The sequence below is a fragment of the Piliocolobus tephrosceles genome, chromosome 9 (genome assembly GCF_002776525.5).
Source record: "Piliocolobus tephrosceles isolate RC106 chromosome 9, ASM277652v3, whole genome shotgun sequence".
Lineage (NCBI taxonomy): Eukaryota > Metazoa > Chordata > Mammalia > Primates > Cercopithecidae > Piliocolobus > Piliocolobus tephrosceles.
The window spans coordinates 55,884,508-55,908,317 of NC_045442.1; the positions used below are offsets into that span (position 1 = coordinate 55,884,508).

Consider the following 23,810-nt stretch of genomic DNA (forward strand, 5'->3'; position numbering starts at 1 on the left):
AGCCAGAGATGCCAGTCCATCTTCCGAGGGCATGACTCCCCACAGATGCTCAGACATTTCTGAGCTAGAAGCTTCCAGGGAAGGCTGCACAGGATGCCTCATTCAGATTTCCTTACAGTAGAGCCACAAAAGCCAGGTCTGCTTCACACAGGTGAAGTGGTGACCTTAAAAGTCCTGCTGCTTCGTCATGGGGGCTGGGAAGCCAGTCTGCATACCTTCTGAGGGCAGAACCAGCAACACTGGGATGCTCAGAAGCTGGGGACCAGGAAACAGGGCAGCAGGTAAAAGGTCTCCGAGCCTGCCAACAGCTTCAGGGAGGAAGGTTAGAGCTGGGGCCAGCAGCCCAAGGGCACAGGGCTTAATAGCAGAGGGGAGGCAAGGATAATACCTTTGATCACAGAAAAGCCTGTGATGTTTACCTTTCAAACACTAATTTCCCAGGGGAAAAACTGCTAATTTTGTCTGGTACGATAATGGTATGGTGGTTATAAAGTCCTTATCAGAGAGGCAAACTGAACCATTTATGGTGAAACTATTTCAAGACTATGTGTCAATAATTGGTGAAGCTGGTTTGTGGATTCACTCTACTTTTGTATATGCTTGAAAATTTCCATAATAAAATAAGCTTAAACAAAATTCACTATCATCATAAAAATAAATTTCGCAGCAGGGAAATGTGAGAAAAGTATTCTCACAGTCTGATTGCATGCCAGACATGCAGGGCCACGAGATAAGGCCTCTAAGTCACTAACGTAGGCAGCCATTTCTCCTCCCAGGGTATCAGCATCCTCACCAGAGTTGGGGCCCTTGAATATCAAGGGACCCATGCACGCTTCACCCATCAAAACTGACTGGCACTGCTCATGAATTCCTTTCTATGGCTACTGAGGCATCCCAAGATGCTCCCCACTGGCTCCACGGTGCAAGCTCTGTGTCAGAAGCAGCTGGCCTGGAAGATATTCAGGTGCAGAGCTTCCCATCTGGCATTCCCTGCAGGAAAATGTGCATCAGCCATAAATGCAAATGACAACAGGGACATGTGAGAAAGCATTCTATGGGAGGGGCTTCTGAGACAGGAGGAGGATGGATATGAAAGACCTCAAACATCAATCCAGCCATTCTGGGCTGCATGGGATGCTACAAGTGAACCTGCTGCTTCAAACTGCCATGCCTTTGTCCATGCTGATCCTTCTCCTTGGAATGCCCTTTACTCACATTTTCCTGAGGGAATAAAAACCTTTGAGTCTTCCAATCTTCTGCTGTCTACAAAGTACTCAACAGCTGTCCAGGCCAAACACAGTTCCATATTCATTCATTTCTTCCTGGGTCAGCCCTGGGTCTGTCTGGCCCAAGATGCCTCACTACCCTTCTCTCCTGCTCTGCAAGGTACAGGTGACCTCTGCAGGCTGTATCTCCCAGTTCCCAAAGTCAGCCAATGAGATTCAGTCAATAAGAGGCACTAGCAAGAGATGGGAAGATGGAAAGGAGAACTTGGGGTATTTCTCCCCTTTCTCCATCTTGGGCAGCACCCACATCTCAAGGCCCACTGCGGTTCCAACTTCTTCTTGGTGACCGTAGCCCCTGGGCTCTGATAACACTACTTCTTCCCTTTATCCTCCAGAGGAGTTGTGGGAGCAGCATTCTGCTCCTGCTTATCCCTGGGTTATCTCATCACCCACCCCACTTCAGCTTCTCAGCAACTCTACCACTTGGATGACCAATCTCTGAACTACATTCTTCCCTCTCCATTCCATATGGTTTGTTTTCCTGTGTGAACACTGAACGATAAATTAGCCGTCTTCCTCCACTCACCATGAGGACACTGCCTTCCCACAACTCTCCAAAAGACTCTGAGCTCCTGCATGGAAGGCACAAGGTCTTCCTGGGCTTCGGAAGACAGGAGCCCAAGGCAGGGCCCTCAGTTATTGTTTACACCCTGCCTCGCTATCTTAAAAGGACATCTCAAGCGCATGGTTAGCACTCAGGATGTACACGAAAAATGTTGGGTTAAATGAATGCATGGGTGCCTCAATCTACACAAGTTAAGGAGGAAGGCCACAAGAAGAGAAGACTCTTGGAAACACCTTTCAGGGACAGAAGGAGGATTCTTTTGACAGGAAATTGATAAGGATTTGACACCCAAGAATTAAAGCAACTGCCCATACTATAGGGCAAAGATTTGTATTACTAATTTTAAGACAAACAACAGCAGCAACAACAAAACAGTGCTATATTCCAAACTCCTACAGGGAATTTCATGAATACTTACTGCTGCAAGTGGTCTTAGAAATACAATGTAGTGTGGTAAAAATAGAGGCTCCCAAGCCGGGCTAACAGATCCTACCCCCACCACCTACCAGATGAATGACTCTGGCAAGTTAACTTCTCTGCACTCCCATTCTCTCCCTGGCCCTGTGGTTTTGTTTCAAGGGCTACATCAAGGTAGTGCACATTGGTCATTAGTCATTCATTATCGACAGCATACTTCAAGGGTCTCAAACTCAACTGCCATCAGAAAGGGAAGTAAATTAGTATGTGAAGCTGCAGAGGTGAAAAGCAACAGAGGGGCCAGGTGCAGTGGCTCACACCTGTAATCCCAGCACTCTGGGAGACTGAGGCGAGTGGATCGCTTCAGGTCAGGAGTTCGAAACCAGCTTGACCAACATGGTGAAACCCCATCTCTACTAAAAATACAAAAAATTAGCTGGGCTTGGTGGGGGGTGCCTGTAATCCCAGCTAGTCAGAAGGCTGAGGCAGGAGAATCGCTTGAACCTGGGAGGTGGAGGTCTCAGTGAGCAGAGATCGTGCCACTGCACTCCAGCCTGGGTGACAGAGCCAGACTCCGTCTCAAAAAAAAAAAAAAAAGAGAGAGAGAGAGAGAAAAGAAAAGCAACAGAGGGAGGTGATGCCTGCAACAGAGTAGAGGGTGTGCCCTTGCTCAGGCCTTTTCTTCGGAAGGTCTTTCACAACTCTAGAGTCAAATCCCTCACCTGTGGGCCAAACGCAAGCTGCCCTTTTGCAAATCCTGAATTCTAAACACACTTTTCTCAGGAAGCTGTGGCTTGTGAAAAAAGACATGATTGATGTCTCGTCCTGCAGAGAAGGCGATGCATAGAGGCCCAGTTCTCCCAGTACCACTGCAGGATGACAAGGAAAGGAGACATAAAACAAGGGGTTTGGTAACGTGGCCAAGTAAAGGTAGACACCTGAGACCTCCAGCCAATAATGACTTCCAGAGAGAAGGAAACCAGGAAGCTGGTGTGGAAGAACAGGAAAGGTGAAAGCAAACTGAGAGCCGCTGAGGAAGAAGTGGAGGCACCATCCTGAGAAGACTCCAAAGAGCCCCGCAAAGGAGGCGATGCCGTGTCGGCTTCTTCCCAGACAGCAACCTGGTCTCAGGTTTGTGGGGGAGGAAAACGGAAAAGGGAAGAAATGGGCAAGAAGCAAATCTATAATCATTGAATTGAGAAGGAAAAGGAAGAACCGTGCTGAATGCACCCTGAAAGCTTTCCTAAGTCACATCATTTATCCCCAAAATTGGAGAGCTAACATACTATGATCGCTTTTTAGAGAAGAGGGCAAGATGGCTTAGAGGTCGGCTAAAGTGCCCCAGGTTCACACAGCAAGGAAGCGGCAAACACAGGTCCTCTAGGTTTTAGGACTACCAGATAAAATACAGGAGGCCTGGTTAAATTCGAATTTCAGATAAACAACAAATAACTTTCTAGTATATATAGGTGCCATGCAACATGTGGAACATACGTATACTAAAAAATAATTCATTGTTTATTTCTAATTGAAATACAGTTGTGCATCCTGCATTTTTACTTGCTAACTGGTACTCCTACTTGGTTTCCAAGTCGCTTTCCGTTATTCCACGTTCTGCCAAAGCACCCTACAGTGGGAAAATCAGAAAGCAGTTAATGAATAAAATTGAAAGGAGGGAAAATTCACACAGTCTAATAGAGAATGCTAATTTGCAACATATAAAATAAAGAAGCATAAAAAAAAATAGAACCTATAGAAGACTTTGAGAACTGGGGAAAGAATACACTGTAATTATGGAAAGCAGTAAAGCCTACCGGTTTCCATGTGTGGCCCAACAAGCAAATCCCAGTTCCCTTTACACATCACTGTCAGGCAGCAATCACCCAGAGCTACAAGGCTCTGGGCCAAGTAAGAACCAACCACGGAAGGGATGACTGTCATTACCCTAATCTTCCTTACCTGAAAAAGAGTTCAACGAGGTGTTCAGACAAGTAGCAGAGAGGGAGGCAGAGAAACCAAAAGGCTCCAATAGTTTTGGCTAGAGCCCCCACAACTCTGATGGACAGACAACAGCAAAAGAGGGAAGGGCAGTCGTGAGCTTATTTTAACTTGTTTATTTACAATGCAAGCAGAGTCCCTCAATCAGATAAAATATCCTCCTTGCCCTCTCTTACCATCCCAAAAGTCAATACAACTAAAATATTAATAGTAGTTTGGGGAAAAGCATGCTCCTTAACCTTCAAAAAGTCCCCAGGACTGAGAGCAATCCAGCGGCAACAAAGAAAAGAGGTCACTTGAGGAGTCCCTGGCAGATAAAACTACTGCCTCCCACAGACCACCCTGGCCCATCACCAGGGGTTGTCCTTCCTTCATTTGGTTACTGCAATCCTGCAAAGTCAGTCCATTTCAAAGATTCATGTTTTGGTTTCTGTTCTTTAAACAAGCAGCTAAGGAGAAGTGGCACTAGGGCGTTGCCCATCAAAGTCCACCTTCTAGAACACGTACCCCCATGAAAGAGGGTCAAAAGTGTCAATCAGAGAAGCCAGCTTTGACAGTCTTCTGTCTGCTGATAGTACGTTAGTCAGAAAACGTGTACTTTTTCAAAAAACACAATGGAAAGAGCTCTGTAACTGACCTACAGGGAAAAAAACCAGATCTTTTAGGAAGTGTGTTTACCTCCTGCAGTCCTGTTACTTTTACACAGCCACACAGACTGGTATAATCCTGGCTCACCAAACACTCGGACACCCGCTCAGTTCCCAGGCATCCCCAAGCACCAGAGAAACATCGATGGTTAGAAGCCAGGTTGCGAGGCTCCCCAGTCTACGGTGCACAGGGAGCTTGGTGCTGCCTCAATCACCCCCGCTCAGCTTTCAAGAGGTAATTTTTCTATCATCATCTTATAGGATTATCTAGAGCAGGACTGATTTTGAAATGTATTTCGGAGGACAATAGAAGGGGGTGGGGAAGTACTAATAATATTTAATATCATTTTCTACAGGAATAAGTCACACATTACCCCAAAACTTTCCTCTGTGTATCATCTCATTTGATCTTCATAACTATGGGATGGGAGCAAGATTTGTGTTAACTCTACAGTCTCTTACCAGGTAAGTAACCAAGGCTCAAAGGCCCTAAATGCAATATAACTTAGCTAGTAGGGTAGCTAGAACCTCAATTAATACACACATAAGTCCTGTAGGGCCTGTATGTACTCTGCTGTGCCACACTCCTTTCATGTCATCCTGCTGCCCAGCACCAATACTGAGGGAAGCGGGTGGGGCCGCCCAGGAAGCTGACTTTAAAACTGCAAATAATTTCAGATACTTATGCAGACCATTGCACAGCAATAAAAAAGAACTACCACTATATGCAACTGCATGGATACTGTTTAATATTAGTGAATGGACTAGGATAACCAAAGAATCCAGATACGTAAAATACATTCTGTATAATTCCATTTATATGAAGTTCAAACACTAGCAAAACAAATCTATTAAATATATTAAGTCAGAAAAGGCTTACTTTTTGGGGGGGTACTGACTGAAACAGAGCACACGACAGTTGCAGGGGTGTTGACAATTGCATGTATCCTAAGCAGGGTGGTGGTTACACCAGTGATTTCATTTTTAAATTCACTGAGCAGCTGGGTATGGTGGCTTATGCCTATAATCCCAGCACTTTGGGAAGCTGAGGTGGGAGTATCGCTCGAGCCTGGGAGCTAGAAATCAGCCTGGACAACACAGTGAAATCGTGTCTCTACAAAAAAAGTCCAAGAAAAAAACAGCGGGCATGGTGGTACATGCCTGTGGTCTCAGCAATTCGGGAGGCTGAGGTGGGAAGATCGCTTTCAGCCCAGGAGGCAGAGGTTGCAGTGAGCCGAGATCGCCCCACTGCACTCCAGCCTGGGTGGAAGCGTGAGACTTTGTCTAAAACAAATAAATAAATACATAATACATACATACAATGAGCACTGTTCGATAAATTTGTGCAAAGTTTGTACACTTTACAGTAAATATATGGTTCTCCACTGAATAATTTACAAAGAAGTGCGCACTTCCCAAAATCCATTCCACAAACTTATTGAACAGCTGTGTTAAGGTTATGGAAAACACAAATGACCCTTCAAATGGCAGAGTCTTTACATGGCAGTCACCATGCAAGGTACCATCCGACTGCTGTGTTCAATACCTGCTCTACTGCTTACTGCAATCTTCAAGGGGTTGCCGGGACTCCCCGTGCCTCATGTCTTTCATCTGTGACACTGAGATCACAAAGGGTTGTGCTGAGGAGTCAATGAGTCCCTAAAGGTAATGTGTTGAGAACTGTACCCAGAAACACAAGACTGCAATACATGGCAACTGTTATCATGGAATAAGACAGGTCATCCTACTGATGATAAATGACAAAATACCTGCCTTCAAGTATTGCATTAAAAAAACACAAATAAACATCTGCACTAAGTAGCCAGAGTGGATTTCCAAGAGGCAGAAATGCTCTTACTGTTCCCCCGCCGTTCTGTAGTGAGCTCCTGAAGGGAATCCAGGCGCACAGCCTAGAGTTGCCCAGCTGGGCACTGCTCTCCTCTCATCCTCATTTTTCTCTGGGCATTCAGGTTCTGCCTGGGTGTGGGAGGAGTGCCTTGTCCAACCATTACTCAGCCCCTACTTCTTTTGAATTAACTTCGATTTATCCTTTAGATCGTGACTAAGAAACCTCCTCATTTCAGAACCTGCGCTCTGACTCTGCTTCCACTCCTGGATTGAATCGGGGCCCATCATCGATGCCACCAGCACAATATCATCCCAGTTGTTATATACAGGCACACTGCCTGGCATACAGCAGACACTCATGTTTGTTGAAGAAAACTAAAAAACTCACGTGTACAGTGCTAATCAGACTATTTTTAAGTAGAGATTGTAACATAAATACAAAGGAAGAAACTGATTCCAGGCTGGGGGGTGGGGGTGCAGGGCGGGAATCCATAAGGCTATGCCATGTGAAGAGCTGGCAATATCCTGGGGTATGCTAAACAGGGTGCAGGAGTGGAGTAGACCAAGGCCCAACTGGAGGGCAACTGAGCCAGAAAGGGGAGCACAGACTGTTCCCCATGAGCTGAAGGCACCCTTCTCTGTTATTATTTCTTTTCCAAGACAGGGAGTTTGCTATCGTGGCAACACTCCCTTAGGCCCAGCATCCTGGGAATTTGCTGTGGTAATGGGGCAGTCCTGACGATCCTAACAGAACAGAACTGCATAGGAACTTCTAATACGAAAATGCCCACAACGAGACGAGGATAAAACTGTTTCTGGGCTGGGCATGGTATCTTATGCCTGTAATCCCAGCACTTTGGGAGGCCAAAGTGAAAGGATTGCTTGAGCCCTGGAGTTCAACACTAGCCTGGGCAATATAGCAAGACCCTCTACAAATAATAATAATAATAATAATAATAATGACGCAGGAGTGGTGGCACCTATCTGTAGTTCCCGCTACTCCGGAGGCTAAGGTAGGAGGATCACCTGAGCTCAAGAGGTCGAGGCTGTAGTGAACTATGATGACACCAATATGCTGCAGCCTGTGTGACACAGCAAGACCCCATCTGAAAGAAAACCGACGAAACAAAAAGGCCTGTCCCTAAATTAATTTATATGCCATCTTCCCACAGACTGTAGAAGCTCTGAGGTCAGACCTGGGCTCAAATCCCAGTCCCATCTGATAGCCATGGGACCTCAGGCAAGTGATACAAGCTTTCTGGGCCTAAATTTGTAGGCTTATGGCTATGGATAAACAGTAGTACTGATCGTATAGGACTGTGGTGAGGATTAAATGAGAGGATATACGCAAACCCCTTCCAATAGTTCCTATCCCATAGTAAGCACTGGATAAACATTCACTGTTATCACAGCCACACAAAAAGATTTGGAAGTGGGACAATGGTGGTGAATAAAAATTCTATATGCTTTCTTTTTCCTTCAAACCTTTTAAAACTCTGTTTACCTTGCACCCAAAGAGATCTGGCCTTAGCCCTTGACTTTCTGGAGGCAATTTCTAACCCTTTGGAAGGTTATGACTGTTAAGAGTGTCTCTGTTTACCTGAGGGCCTTGGATCACACTGGAAAGCCTAACAGTGTGATTCAGCCTGAGTGCTTTGGGCCATGTGGTATCAGCACAGCCTTCTCAGGGCCTGGAGACTAAGATCTGCCCTGTGGATGGTCGACCATGTCTACGTGATGGAGCCCCAGTAAAAACTCTGCACCCCAAGGCTTGGCCGAACTTCTCTGGTTGGCAATACTCCATGTGTATTGTCACGTGTTGTTGCCAGGAAAGTAATGTCGTACACACTCCATGGGGAGAGGATAACTGGAAGCTCCACAATGAAAAACATTCCTGGACTCTGCCCTATATGCTTTTTCCCTTGACTATTTTAACCTGCATCCTTTCCCTGTAATAAACTGCACCTGTGAGTATCAAAATAAGTCATTTTAAAAATAAAATCACAGTTTATTTCAACTGCTATCAAGGAAATTAAATGCATACATTTCATTAAAAATAAAAAATAGAAAGCAACCATCATCTGTGAGGTGTTGGGGGGAAGGTATTGGAGGAAGACCCTTCCCTCCCGGAGGACAAGCTCTCGCCATGGGTTATTCCCTCATCCAGCATCTGGGGGCTTACTGGCACCACGCCCAGAGCTCGGCATAGGGCTAGGGCACTGCGCATTTGCTGAGTGATAGAAAAAGAACCACATATGGGACAGCTAACAGGCAGTACAAACTTAATTAAATAAGACATCAACACTTAAGGTCTAAATTTATAACTTCAAGATCGGGACAGTAAAAAGCAGCTAGCAGCTTTTGTAGACTAGTGTAAGTCTTTCTTTAAAAAAAAAAAAAAATTAAAATTCACTAGGAATAGAGGTTTACCAAGGAGGAAAAAATGGGTATTATTATTTAATGGGTACAGAGTTTCCATTTGGGATGACGAAAAGTTCTGGAAATGGATAATGGCGAGGTTTGCAAAACATTGTGAATGTACTTAAAGCCACTGAATTGTATACTTACAAATGGTTAAAATGGTGAATTATATGTTGTATATGTTTTTACCACAAAAAAAGAAAAAATGCAAAAAAAGTCACTGGTACTTTTCTCTGGGTACCTAAGGTATTTCTCAGTATAAACTCCATGCATGCAAGGTTCAAAATGGCATAAAATAGTTAATATACTTTTCAAGTGACATAAACCCTTACCAGATAGTGATTTGAACCTGAAAAAGTCTAACTCTACTTCATGGAGAATACACTTAAAACAATACTCTGTGGTTAACAAAAGCATTAAAATCACCTAGTCGATTTTTTCCTCAAAGATTAGCGGGGCTACTAAATGAAGTGAAGACACAATGTTTTGACTCAATAAATGTCTTTGTTTAGATAAACTCTGGTCTAGTGAAGAACTCCACCCCATAAAAAACATCTCTCAGTAGACTAAGTTATCATTTCAGTTGGTATATTAGGATAAGTTTTTTTGTTTGTTTGTTTGTTTTTGAGATGGAGTTTCACTCCTGTTGCCCAGGCTGGAGTGCAATGGCGCAATCTCGGCTCACTGCAACCTCCGCCTCCTGAGTTCAAGCGATTCTCCTGCCTCAGCTTCCCGAGTAGCTGGGATTACATGCCCACCTAAATTTTTGTATTTTTAGTAGAGAAGGGGTTTCTCCATGTTGGTCAGGCTGGTCTCGAACTCCCGACCTCAGGTGATCCACCCGCCTCGGCTCCCCCAAAGTGCTCGGATTACAAGTGTGAGCCATTGCACCCGGTCTATTAGGATAATTTTTAAAAAGTCAAGCTTGCATACAAGTTTTCTATATGAAACTCTAGGTATAATTATTTTTCTCTCAAATCTGTCCCTTTTAGCCTCTCTAATTCAATCTCAACAAGCAGATAGCACAAAAGACTCAAACTGTTCACTTATAGAAGCAACACATGAAGTGTTTAACACAGGTAACTAGATTTCTAAGAATTTTCTTTAGTTCACCCATAATCCCTGCTGCTTTCATTCTTTTACCCCCTTCCTTCCTCCTATGGAAAACTTTTTGAATTATGACCTATGCCTGGCTGAACATCCCAACTCTGCTCTGTGGTACCAAGTGGCCTCATTTGATCCTCAGTGCCCTGAGATGCCCTGGTGAGCATTACCCAGATCACTCTGGACACACACCTGGCACCGCCAAGGCTGGATTGATCCGGAACAGATGCATGGAAGATTAGCCCATCAATCAGCACAGCTTTTGTAAAAAACTAGAATTCAAAATTGCCTATAAAATAGTACCTCTAATTTTACTGCAAGAAGTCTTTGCTTTCGGATAGTTTCAGATTAAAAACTTGAGAAATTCAGTCTATCCACCATTATTCCACGAAGGAAACATGGGTGGGCCTCAGAGTATAACAGGAATAGAGGGAAAAAACCACCTAGATAATTTCCATGTACTGACAGATGCAGATTATGAAATTAAAATATCAATGACATTTCTTTTCAATCATCATCACATAAAAACGAAAATTAAAAACAAACCAAAAGCCTCCCGGTGCCACCTCAGCATAAATTGAGCAACAGCTCTCCCCATCTCTGCCTTACAAAATAAACTACAAGCTAATTAAACTGTGAATGAATGTGATACACTGTTTTCCTTAAAGATATTCACAGAGATAAATGAACTTCATTTGGGAAGCCGCAAGGTAAAATTCCCCTCCCTGGGAACCCCTACAGGAGTCGGCCTAAGCTTCCCTTCCTGTGTCCATGTGGGTGTTGGTTCCTTCTGCATGCACTGCACAAGCCCCAAAGCTAGAGAGAAAGACTGTTTCCCTCTGCTCTGTATTCCCTACAGCACCAGGCCAGTGCCAGGCTGAATGAAAGTCTAGTGTTATCCTCGCTATGCTACTGGGAGAGCCCTAACATTCCTTTTGGATATTTCTATCTAGCACACAGTATTATAAGCACTTGACGGCTGAATCCTACTTCTTTGAGACTATATTTATTTCATTTATTACATGCCATTTTGTACCTTACTGAAGAAACAAAGGCAGGGGCAGAGAGGGAGACCAGAAAATCTCCCAGCAACAAACAAATAAGTATTGTAATGAACTGCAATCATTACATTGCACTCCATATGTCTGATCTAGGAAACAATAAGTAAAGGGGAGGGTTAATTCTAAATGACCATCAACCATATTGTTAACCCTTTTTTAAAGAATACTTAATCTAAAGAGAGAACATACACGAAGTGACCTTTGCAATTTACTGGTATCAGGGTTGGAATAAACTTCACAGCTGTGGATTTCACAGTCATTAAAGGTAAGAAAATTTGACAGCCTTGGAGAAGTAGGAAGTATCTGCAAGTTAACGCCACCCCAAGATCCTGACAATTAAAAATATTTTCCAGAGGATTAGTTCCTCTGTCAAGAAAAATTGCAACCACCACCAAGCAGGAACATACTGAACCTGTGAACATTTACTCTGCCAACTTTGACAATAATTCAATATACCTGAAAACAACCACATTATGATTGAAAACAAAAAGCAACACCTACCCACTAAGGAAAAATGTATACAGAGGGGACAGAAAAGATTCCTATTATTACTTACTCAGCCTGACTGCAGTTCGGTAGTTTGTATTAGCATTTTGAAGTGTAAACACAATTATTTCAGCAAGGCATGATTTAAGGAAAACACACACACACAAATACACTGTGGTGACACTTGTGTCTCTGCAAGACACAAGCAGACATAAGAATTCAACAATCCCCCTACCCTGTTTTCAGATGCTTCCCCCATCACTGCTACAGGTCACCAGTATTTATTTGCATTAATGTACCCCCCTGCAATGGGCCAGAGTTGTTTCCCAGTAGGGCATTTCAACATTAAAGAGTCATAGGAAACACCTGGAATGATCTGTCACCAACACCAAAACCAAAGCAGCAAATCTGAACACTTCCAACGGGGCTACTTTTTCCTCCAAGCCTTACTCAAAAAACACTTAGAAAGGAGAACCTGAAAATACTTTGTCCTCTTCCAAATAAAATGTTATCAGGAGCACCCAGGTATATGCTACAAGGTAGCCCACATCACCCAAAGCAAGAAGGCAAGGGCACACTGATTGCAATGGTCTCCCAAAGTATGCAATGTATCCATTCACATATCTGGTCTGTTTCATCAACTATGGTAAAGAAAGTGTTTGCTGTTGTGGCAGGGGAGTGGCTCTATGAAGACAACGTCCTGGAGAGAATGCTGGCACCTTCATGGCAGAAAGAAACAAGTACACACATACCCGTGCCTCTGGAGCCAGCTCAACAAATTTCTGAGCATTTCCCCCATGCCAAGCGCTGAGGAATGCGATGAACAAGGCAAATTCTGCCCCCAAAGAAATTTACACATGAACTGGGAAAGATCTCTGCAGCCAAGTGTCAGTGACAGAGGGAGGTCTATGGAACCACGTAAGCAGATGCATACCCCAGTGTGTGGCTGACAAAGAGGAAGTATCAGGGCATACCAGGAAGGGGTTCAGGTGGAGAAGGCAATACAGTCTACTTCAACTGACAAAGCAGAAAGGAGGGGAGGAATACAGAAGAACATTTAAGGGGACGAGGGGCACCACTGAGGAGTCAGAGGAAACCTACTGAAGTTCTGGGTGCTAGTAGTAAAGGAGTGAAGTGAGAGCTTAGAGAATGCACCCTGGGCTAAATGCATGTGAGGGGTGTGGCTGTGAAGCAAGCAGGACATTCCAATCATGCAGAGCCTAGTAAACCACCAGAAGGTTTACCTGAATCCAAGGGCAATGGGGAGTCATTGAATATTTTTAAGCAAGCAATGGCTACCTCCGATTTTTGCTGTAGACCAGCCTCTCCGGTCCCAAATAAGAGTCACCACGAACCAGATACTGTGAATTCTCTAATGATTCCCCATCTCTAGCAAATAGGACAGCACTGTGAAAGACTGTCATGACCTTTAAAATTTTAGCTTTTGGCTGGGCGTGGTCACTCATGCCTGAAATCCTAGCACTTTGGGAGGTAGAGGTGGGTGGATCACTTTAGGCCAGGAGTTCCGAGACCAGCCTGGACAACATGGTAAACACCATCTCCACTAAAAATACAAAACTAGATGGGCATGGTGGCGCATGCCTGCAGTCCCAGCTATTAGGGAGGCTGAGGCATGAGAATCACTGGAACCTGGGGGGCAGAGGTTGCAGTGACCTGAGATCACACCACTGCACTCCAGTCTGGGTAATAGAGTAAAGCTGTCACAAAACAAAAGCAAAAACAAAAAAGTTTTTAAAAATTAAGTACAAATAGAATATGTGAAACACACAGAAGATACTTATAAATGTGAACAACTGCTAAATGCTGAAGAAATATGAGAAAGGCCTCTTTAAGAAGACGTGTGTACAGTTAGACCTAACTGTGAGGTCATATTTTCCTCAAAGTTGTGTCTAAAGTTGGGTGTTTCCATAAGAATCTCAGAAATACTTTTCTAAACGGGGGGAAAAAAGATATCACACTCTCATCGTCACATTTATAAAGGCAATAATGATTTGTATCTTCAGAGTCTGACAAAAGTCTTAAAAATTGAAAATAACATATTAGGCTTCCAGAGTAAATAATCCAAAACACACAACATCAACTATATGGCAGTTTTTATCAGTTAATGAAACCATTACACTGATGTTTAAAATAGCTAGGTTTTCTAATCATGCCAGACCAACATATTTTTCTATTCTAACTTCAAAACAGCTTGTACTTCTGTATTTCCCTAAACTTCTAAAATAAAGGATTAATTTTACAGTCAGAGAGACACTTAAATATCAGTGATTTATTATAGGCCTTGATTTCCAAACCAAACACATACCAAAGGTCTGAAACTGCCTGGAAGAGGTACACACCCTAGAGAACCACCTGAGGCCCTGCTTATACACGGAGAATGCCAGCAACTAGTTGAGAACTTTGAAGCCATCCAATTACTGCCCACAATTGCATTTCCTCACCTTCTCTAAGACCACCACCCCTAAGACCACCACCAATAAGACCACCAACCCCTAAGACCACCAACCCCTAAGACCACCCCCCCCACGATAACCCTCACTACACTGAATCATATAATTCACAATCACATTCTCACTCATAGGACAAACCAACAGATCTGGCCTAACATACAAAAGCTACTCAAAAAGGTGACTATGCATTTGTTTATTTCCCCCACTCCGAAAAAAAAAAAGAAATTATGATCCGTAATCAGGAGCCTGATTCCCCTGCTGACTTAATAGGGAAAATTGAATACTCACTCAAAATATTCTATTCCACTTTTAAGCCCCAGATAAAATGGCCTAGGGCAGGCTATAACTCACAGGTGCACCAGGCACTTGTGGACACGACTGAAAGACTTCTTACAGTTGATTCTCTCCCACAGATGATGTTTACTGCTGTTGTACAGATACTGAGAACACAGGCCCATGAAACTAGTCCTTCATTAAATGGGTAGTTTGACCAGAATAGCCACTTACATACCAGAAGAGACCATTGGTTAAGAGCTTCTATTAGCCTTTGGACTTGGCTTTAAAAAGGGCATAAGAGAGATATTACTATACACCTATTGGAATGGTCAAAATCCAGAACACTGACAACAGCAAATGTTGGTGAGCAACGGCAACTCTTTTTTTTTTTTTTTTTTGAGACGTTGTCTGGCTCTGTCGCCTTGGCTGGAGTGCAGTGGCGTGATGTTGGCTCACTGCAACCTCTGCCTCCTGGGTTCAAGCAATTCTCCTGCCTCAGTCTCCAGGGAGTCTGGGATTACAGGCATGCACCACCACCCCCAGCTAATTTTCTTGTACTTTTTTTTTTTTTTTAGTAGAGATGGGGTTTCACCATGTTGGCCAGGCTGGTCTCGAACTCTTGACCTCAGGTGATCCGCCTGCCTCGGTCTCCCCAAAGGGCTGGGATTACAGGTGTAAGACACCATGTCTGGCCCCGCAAAAGCAACTCTTACTCATTGATGGTGGGAATGAAAAACAGTGCAGCTACTTTGGAAGACAGTTTGGCAATTTCTTATAAAACTAAATATACTTTTACCATATAATTCAGCAATCATGCTCTTTGGTATTTAAACAAATGAACTGATATCTTTCCAGACAAAACCCTGCACATGAATATTTCCAGCAGCTTTATTCATAATTGCCAAAAGGTGGAAACAACCAAGATGCCCTTCAGGGGGTGAATGGATGAATTATGATCCATCCAAACAATGAAATATTATTTAACCCTGAACAGAAACCAAGACATAGGAGTTGGGGAACATGGAGGAAACTTAAATGCATTTACTAAGTGAAAAGGCTGCATACTGTATGATTCCAATTACATGACATTCTGGGAAAGGCAAAACTAAGGAGAGAGTAAAAAGATAGTGATTGCCGGGAGTTAGCAGGGAGGGAAAGATGAACAGAGCATGGAAGACTTCCAGGGCAGAAAAACTCTGCGTAATACTATAATGGTGGACATATGTCATTATACATTTGTCTAAACTCATAGAATATACAAGACCAAATAAACTCTAGACTTTGGGTGATAACGATGTATCAGTGTAGGTTCACTGACTATAACAATGGACCACTATGATGTAAGACGTTGATGGTGGAGGAGGTCGTGCCTGTGTGAAGGCAAGGGTTATGTGGGAAATTTCTGTACTTTATGTTCAGTGTTACTCTGAAGATAAAAGTGCTCTAAAAAGTAAAGTCTATTAAAAAACAAAACAAGTGGCGGCAGGGGGAGACCGTCTCTTCCCCAGGGAGTGACAAAAAGGCAATGTGCCTTCCTGAACATGCTCAAGGAAAAAGAAGGCCACAATCACCTTTAGTGCTCAAGAACATGAATGTCAATATCACAATTAGAACTAAAAAGAGCCAGAAAGGCAATTACCAGAATTATGGTACCATCTTCCCTTCAAATTAACTACAACACTGAAAAATCTAACAAGGTCTTCACTTAATTATCAGAAACTTCCTTGACTGCCACTAGCAAGGGTCATGCTTAAGTGAGCAATGTCAGGGATTGTACAGCTTAACCCTGATATAAACTACTCAAGTGTAGTTCAATGGACTCTCTGTATTCACAGACCCATTTCATGGAGTCACATACATTTCTCCTCCCACATTACATACCTGAGAGGTAAAACGCACCCCCACAGAATCTGGATCCTAGGTCAGTTAACACCTACAAAATCTTGAAGGAATCTATTTTCTGCATTTATCATTCAGCTCCTCAGTAACAACTGCCAAGTATTAGGAAACCAGGCGAACCACAAGCACTTTTTTATTTGTCTCCCTGAACATATTAGTCAGAGATTAAAGAAGAACTGAGAGGCTTCATGCTACTTGTGCAGTGTCACCTAAAACAATTTTAACTTTACTCATTAACACCACACGACATTTCACAAAGTATATTCGGCTGGATGTCAGTTTTAGTTAAGGGTAAGTGCTAAGAAAAAAAGCCACCACCTTATACACTTTTCGAGCTAAGTACTCAGAAGGCCTGTGATTTTAAACACTGGGAATGAACACATTTGTTCCTGCAAAGCCAACATGTGTAAGTACAGTTTACAAACCTATTTACAGTACGGTCGAAGTGTCAAACAGATAACCCTTTCATAGTCTCTGCATCCCTCATTCCTCCCTCCCAAACAAAACCAGCCTGAATTGTCCATTGCATGCAAAAGGCTATTTCGCTTCATGCAAGTTCTACTACTTTCCATGGTTCACAACCTCCAAGAGACTAACCCTCTCATTTACTAACTCAAATCTTAAATAAACTGCCTCCACCAACTTCCCTCTCTTCTTAACCCCCACTCAGCAAAGACATCTCTGTCAGCCAAGAAAGCTGCATAGGACGCTTGGAAGTGGCTGCCTCTGCAAATTCCCCGCCCCACCCCCCTTCCTACCAAAAGGGCACTTCAAGAACTTTACCATCTCACATACAAGTTGCTCCAATTCCATTCTCCAAAATTGGATTTGAGCATGAAAAGTTTCTTACTGATCATACTTAACCTGCAACTTGCTTTCTACACGAATTAAGAATGCCATCTAGTTCTCATGTATGAGCCAGCATTGGGGGTATACACACTCGCGCACATATATACACAGGCTCCTCCACCGAAGGCTATTTCCTGGCACAAGGGGCATCCTAAACTTGCCCCATTTCCAAGGTGTGACCCTCCATCCCCAAAGTCATCCCTTTTTCTTCATTTCAAAGTTCAGCCTAATCCGCTATTTTGCAGCAGCTATGGCAATTTATCCCCCTTGATTTCTTGACATTTTCTTCTCTGCTCCTGGCTGGGAAACTTCTGATTTGAATACAGTTGCCTGTGTGGGGATCCTGCATGTTAATGATGTGGTGAGCTGGCAGGGATGATAGGTGAGAGTACACAGTGTACTTTTTCTAGTTATGTTTCGCCTCATCACTGCTATACGGGCCTTTCTAAACGCCTGCCACACCAGGAAAGACCTACAGACTCAAGCTTACCCTTTTCTGGGCAGCCTCCAGGGACCAGGTAGAAACAGAACTGATGGCCTGTTCTCCAGTATCTAGACTCAGAAGCAAGATACTCCTAACCACTCTACGAATGAAGCAAACACAAGTACCTCTGGCTCAGCCAGGGAATCAAAGTCGCTACCCTTCCCCTGGTTTCGGCCCCAGCCCTGTCCAGGCCTGAATGCTGCACTCTCCTCGCAGTAAACCGTCCACCCTCCCACCCCAAGGCAAAGAGCTTCCAATGGAGGTGGGAGTATTAGCGTGGTACCCGCCCTTCCCTCTCGATCCTGGCCAGAAAACTCCACTTCCCGGATTCCCGGCCACTCTCTCCCGCCCCGTACCCGAGCGATCCAGCTAGTGCCGTCCAGATGCCAGCTTAGTACCCAGCCCAGCTGCGAACCCCCACACTCCGAGCCAGGCCCCAGTAAGAGATCCCAGCTCCCTCTCTCTCCCCCGGACTGGGGTTCCCCAGATTCTGGACGCACCCCTCAAGCATGCTAGGGCTGAAAAAACTCCTACCCCGCCCCCCAGCCACGCCGCCAGCCTCCAGCCCAGCCCCGGAGGGGCCTCCTCTCCAGAGGCCAAAAGGGACCATGAATGGTTGCCACAGTAGCCTTCCCCCGCACCGCGCAAGGGTCCTCAGACCCCCGAGGAGGACAGACCCGCGTGGCCCCGAAAGGACACCTCCCTCTCCTCCCGGAGGCCAGCAGGTCCCCGCAGGGAGTGTGGTCTCAGAGGGTCCCCGGGAATCTGGGGAAGACTGGGGGTTGCCTGGATTCGGGTGCAGCCCCTCCCGGGCCGGGCGGAGGTTGGCGCTGCGGCGCGCCCCCGGGGGGCACTCACGATGGTCACGCTGGCTTTGCGCAGGTCGCGGTTCTCCTCCTGCAGTGCCTTGCACTTCAGTTTGTAGGTCTCCAGCTCTATCTTCAGCACCTTGTTCTCTTGCTGCAGCGAGGCCAGGCGGTTGGTGAGCTCCTCCAGACGGAACGGCGAGATGACAATGCCCCCCGACTTTCCACCGCCGCCGCCTCCCCCGCCGCCGCCGCCGCCGCCCGAGGTCGACGAGCAGGACGACTGCATGGCGGCCGAGCTGCTGCTGTTGCCCCCCGCCCCGTCCGTGTCGCTCTCGCTGGCGCTGTCCGCCATGGCCGCGGCGGGCTGGGGAAAGAAGAAGGAGGAGGAGGAGGAGGAGGAGCAGCAGGGAGGCGGCGGCGGCGAAGGCCGGGCTGCGAATGAGTGGGCGCCGGGCGAGCACAGGGGAGCGCCGAGCTGAGCGCCTGGCACCAGGGCGCAGACTCGGAGCGGCGGCGAGAGAAAGAGAGGGCGCTTCCCGCTGCCAAGGGACCTCCTCTGCCAGAGAACAGAGACCCCGCCCGGGCTTGGGCAGTATTGCACTGGGGCTTGCTCCAGCCGGGCCGGGCGCGCTAGCTAGGCCGCCCAACAGAGCTGGCTGAAAGCTCGGGGACCCGCCCGCCGCCGCCTGGTGACCACGGGCGGGCTGGGAACGCGCAGGCACTGCGGGTGCGGGAAAGCCAAGGACTGCCCCCGCACCACCAGCTCGCCAGCCACACGTGTTCCAAGGGAGGGCCTACGAGCCCCCTGATCTAAGCCCGCGGCCGCCCAGCCTCTTCCGGGCTCGCGCCCGCCCCAAGAAAAAAGAAACCTGATGCCCCACCAGCCTCGCAGGTGCCGGGGACACGTGGAAAGGTCAGCCGGGCTCCGGCGCCCATCCTCTACCGTGTTGTGGCCCCATCTTCCGCCGACTGTGTGTTCGCGTGTCTCCCTCTATCTGTTTCACACATACACGCAGTTTTATATTCTCAAAAGCAAGGTGTTTTTGACTGGGAAGGCTTGGATAAACCTGAGAACAAAGTTCCTCTACAAGAGGCCGAGGAGGATGAAACAACAGCAGCCGCAGGTTAACCTTGTTAGGAAAGAATTCGCAGGAGAGACACACACCCCCTTTAATAACCTCATAAACCACATTGCGCTCAATTGTTTAAACAAGGTGCAACTGTTTTTTTCCTTTTTTTCTCTGCATTTTGCAAACGTTTTCAGCACGTGTCACGCAGTAGGATTAAGATAGTAACATCTAATAAAAAAAAAAAGGAAAGCGAAACACTTTTAAAAGAAGATTGAAACACCTCTTTAAGTGCCAATTTTCCAAAGTAACTGCGGACATAACATTATGCTATACAAACAGTAATGATTGAGTGGGAGTACAACATCACCCTTGTTTGCTATCTCCTAGAAAACTTTAGCATGTAAAAATAAAACAGTAATTACTATAATGCGGTCTAATTCAGGGCTCTAGCTTTGCAGTTTAAGAAATTAAAAATCAAAAACTTTTATTCCCCCTCCCTCTTCCCAAAGGCTTGCAGGCAATTGGCTCAGCAGGTGAGAGCATTCTAAACACTTTGCCCTGTTGACACAAAACAGCTTTCACTTATGTATAAAAATTGAAAAGTGAAACTGACCAGACTAGTTTTATTACCCATGCTTAGTTAACATTAGAACAAACACATGGAAACAGAAAATAGGGGGAAAAAAAGTGTAATTTTGTTTTCTGTTGCGTTGAACTTTCTGAAAGATTTCTAAAGCGTTAGGAAGAAGGAAGAATGATTCTTATCCCCACTCCCTCGTTATCTTTAAACTTAAATTTGATCTCATGATTAAACGGTGATTCAATGGCTCTTGGAAACTGGCACCTCAGAATAAACTCGAAAACACCAAGTGTTCCAAATGACATCATCTTTCACCAAGATGGCTGCTTTCAGCAAACAGCTTAAATGCCAACAGCAACTAAACCCCCATTTCTCCCAGGTAGTTTAGCTTAGTGCTAGAGGGCTTCTGAACTCTGTCACTGTTTGTGTAGCAGGAGGGGGGAAATGCTTGACTTTGCTCTTGAGAAACATATAGGCAATCTAAATCATTCTGTTACAAGTGATCCAGTTTACTTTGCACTGAAACTTAGTTCTCTCACTTTTTTGGGATCTAGTACATGAGACAATCAGCTAGTAAAGTTGGAAACGGATTCTGGAAGCTCACTTGAGGAGTGAAATGGAAGAGTAAAGCTGGCAGGGAGAAGCACCACAGGGGGAAACAGATTTAACAACATTCTTTCCACTTTATTCAGCACTGTGATCGAATCTTAAGAGTGGGGCTGGCTGCCATACCTCACAAGTTTCTATTGTTCCCTATTCCATAGTATCTTAAAGCTTCCACTTTTAGAGCTTATTGCAACAGGAACATTCCTTCCAGGCAGAGCAGGGGGCAAATTAACTCTCTCTTAGCGTCACCACAAAACTAACCGCCTTGGAAAGGCGGACTCACACCGCTTCAAGTCAGCAGAGGGGTGGAGTTTGAAGCGCCTGGTTTTCTTAAAGGGCCCACGTCATGCTAAGCTTAAAAACGTAGTGGCCGTCAATAGGATTTGGAGGAAATTTGCATTTTGACAGGGTACTTGTAGGTAGTAATCGTGTTTAGAAGACTTTAGGGAGAACCCATCTTCTAAAGCTTCCCTGCTGGTACAGATGGGAATAAACTGGAGAATATTTTTTCACCGTGGTTTTTATTGTTATTGCAAAGCAGAAGCGTGTCTAATTTTCTACGTCTTGTAAAAGTGATTTCCCTTATACACAGATCATTTATCACAACACTGGTTCCGTAATAGCATTACAATGGAAACACCAGTTACAAAACCAATAATATCATTATAAAACTCCTTCTCAGCTTTCTAGGGGAAATGAATCAGAAGAACAAATAGTAGTATGTGCTGCCTGGAGGAAGAAGGGACAGATTTAGGTAATCACCTCCTTTGGAGAAATAATGAAATTTAGCTTTGTCCTAAATTTAAGCTGCAAAAACACATGAACAAAGGAAAAGAATAGCCTAACTGCAAGGCACAACATCAAGATTTTTCTTTGTCTAATGCCATTTTTGCAAATGACTTACTCTATGGCCTTGGAACCTTAGTGTTTTCAACAATAAGATAAAATAATAATGGCATAAATCATAGAGCAATTTTGTTAATTTTTAATATCTATAAACAAATTGTACATATCCAGTTACATTAATGTCAAATCTGAGTAATTTTATTCCAATTCTAACTGGATTTAGTTGTTGCAGGACTCACCATTACAGTTTTGAAAAGAATTAGGGTGAGCCAAGTATGAGCTGGATGTCACAGAGTGTCCGAATTTGGATAGAAATATAGAAGAATGTGTCCATGTAGCACTATCATTTCTCCTTCTTCTTCTTTTTTTTTTTTTTAAGAGACTACGTTTCTCTGTGTTGACCACTCTCATCTTGAATTCCTGGCCTTAAACTCCTGGCCTCAAGTGATCCTCCTGCCTTGGACTCCCAAAGTGTTGGGATGACAGGCCAGAGCCACTGTGCCCAGCCTAGGGCTATCATTTCTTGAAAAGTAGTTGATTGTTTATGTATTTAATTACACCTTTGATTTAGAATTTTTGTCTAGGTCTAGCAAGGCATTTCTGAACACTGACATTTGAGACTGGGTAATTTTTTGTTGTAGGGAGCTGTCCTGTGCATTGTAGGATGTTTAGCAGCATCTCTAGCCTCTACCTAGTAGATTCCAGTAGTATGCCAGCCAAAAATGTCTTCAGACATTGCCAAATATCCCCTGGGCTGCAAAATTGCCTACAGTTTGAAACCACTGAGCTAGTAGTATAAAAGACAGCCCCGTTTTGGAGTGGTTACACATTGATTAGATACCACTGAGTCATCAAGAGAATGTGCTTCTCATTTCATCTTCTCAGTGTCAATTAGACAAGAGATCCTGGGTCCAAACAACCATATCCACACTTTATACTATTGCTGTCTTTAGCCACTCTATTTCTTTTTTTTTTTTTTCTTTTTGGAGACCGAGTTTCGCTCTATCGCCCAGGCTGGAGTGCAGTGGCACAATCTCTGCTCACTGCAACCTCCGCCTCCCGGGTTCAAGCAATTCTCCTGCCTCAGCTTCCAGAGTAGCTGGGACTACAGGTGCCAGTCACCACACCTGGCTAGTTTTTTGTATTTTTAGTAGAGACCAGGTTTCACCATGTTGGCCAGGCTGGTCTTGAACTCCTGACCGCAGGTGGTCCATCCACCTCAGCCTACCAAAGTGGGGGGATTACAGACATGAGCCACCGTGTCCGGCCCAGCCACTCTATCTCTACAACATGCTTTTTCAATATTTTACACTTGTTAACATTAAACTAGCCTTGCACATGCAGCATCTCAACTCGACAAGAGATCACGACTACAAAATGAATTACATATCTCATCCCGGTGCTCCTGTTTTTATTCACTCATTATTGGTTCACAGGAATCAAATACAGATGACAGTCTAAAGAAATAAGTCATCAGCTAAAGTAAATCATTTGAGAAGTAAGAATATCAGACTGGGAGTGGTGGCTCACACCTGTAATCTCAGCACTTTGGGAGTCTGAGGCAGGCGGATCACCTGAGGTCAGGAGTTTGAGACCAGCCTGACCAACATGGGAAACCCCATCTCTACTAAAAATACAAAATTAGCCGGGCATGGTGGTGCACACCTGTAATCCCAGCTACTCGGGAGGCTGAGGCAGGACAATCGCTTGAACCCAGGAGGTGGAGGTTGCAGTGAGCTGAGATTGCGCCCCCGTACTCCAGCCTAGGCAACAAGAGTAAAACTTGGTCTCAAAAAAACAAAACAAAACAAAACAAACACATATGATTTATGTGTCTGGAGCTTTGGCAGTCAGTAATATCTAAAACTTTCCTTGACACAGAACATCTAGAATTGCTGACCAGGAAATGCTGCTTTAATCCTATTCAATACACAGCAGACCTAAAAGAAAGTAAAGAGAAATCCCAGGCTCCAGTAGCAAAGAGGAAAATTAAACAACCCAAATGTCCACCTATAATATAAATCCTGTTGTGTTTGTTCAATGGAATAGTAACAGTAATGAGAATGAACAAACTGTGGCTACATGAA

The 23,810-nt window shown here is 44.7% G+C and overlaps 1 protein-coding gene across 1 annotated transcript in view; it reads right to left on the bottom strand.

Moving 5' to 3' along the window:
* CCDC6 (coiled-coil domain containing 6) overlaps positions 1–19,621 on the bottom strand; it is a 127,608-nt gene extending 107,987 nt beyond the window's left edge. Inside the window, exon 1 of the mRNA XM_023185580.1 lies at positions 18,671–19,621. Coding sequence (XP_023041348.1) covers positions 18,671–18,973 — 303 coding nt within the window. The 5' untranslated portion in view covers positions 18,974–19,621. The remainder of the gene's footprint in view (positions 1–18,670) is intronic.
* Between the last annotated feature and the right edge of the window lie 4,189 nt (positions 19,622–23,810).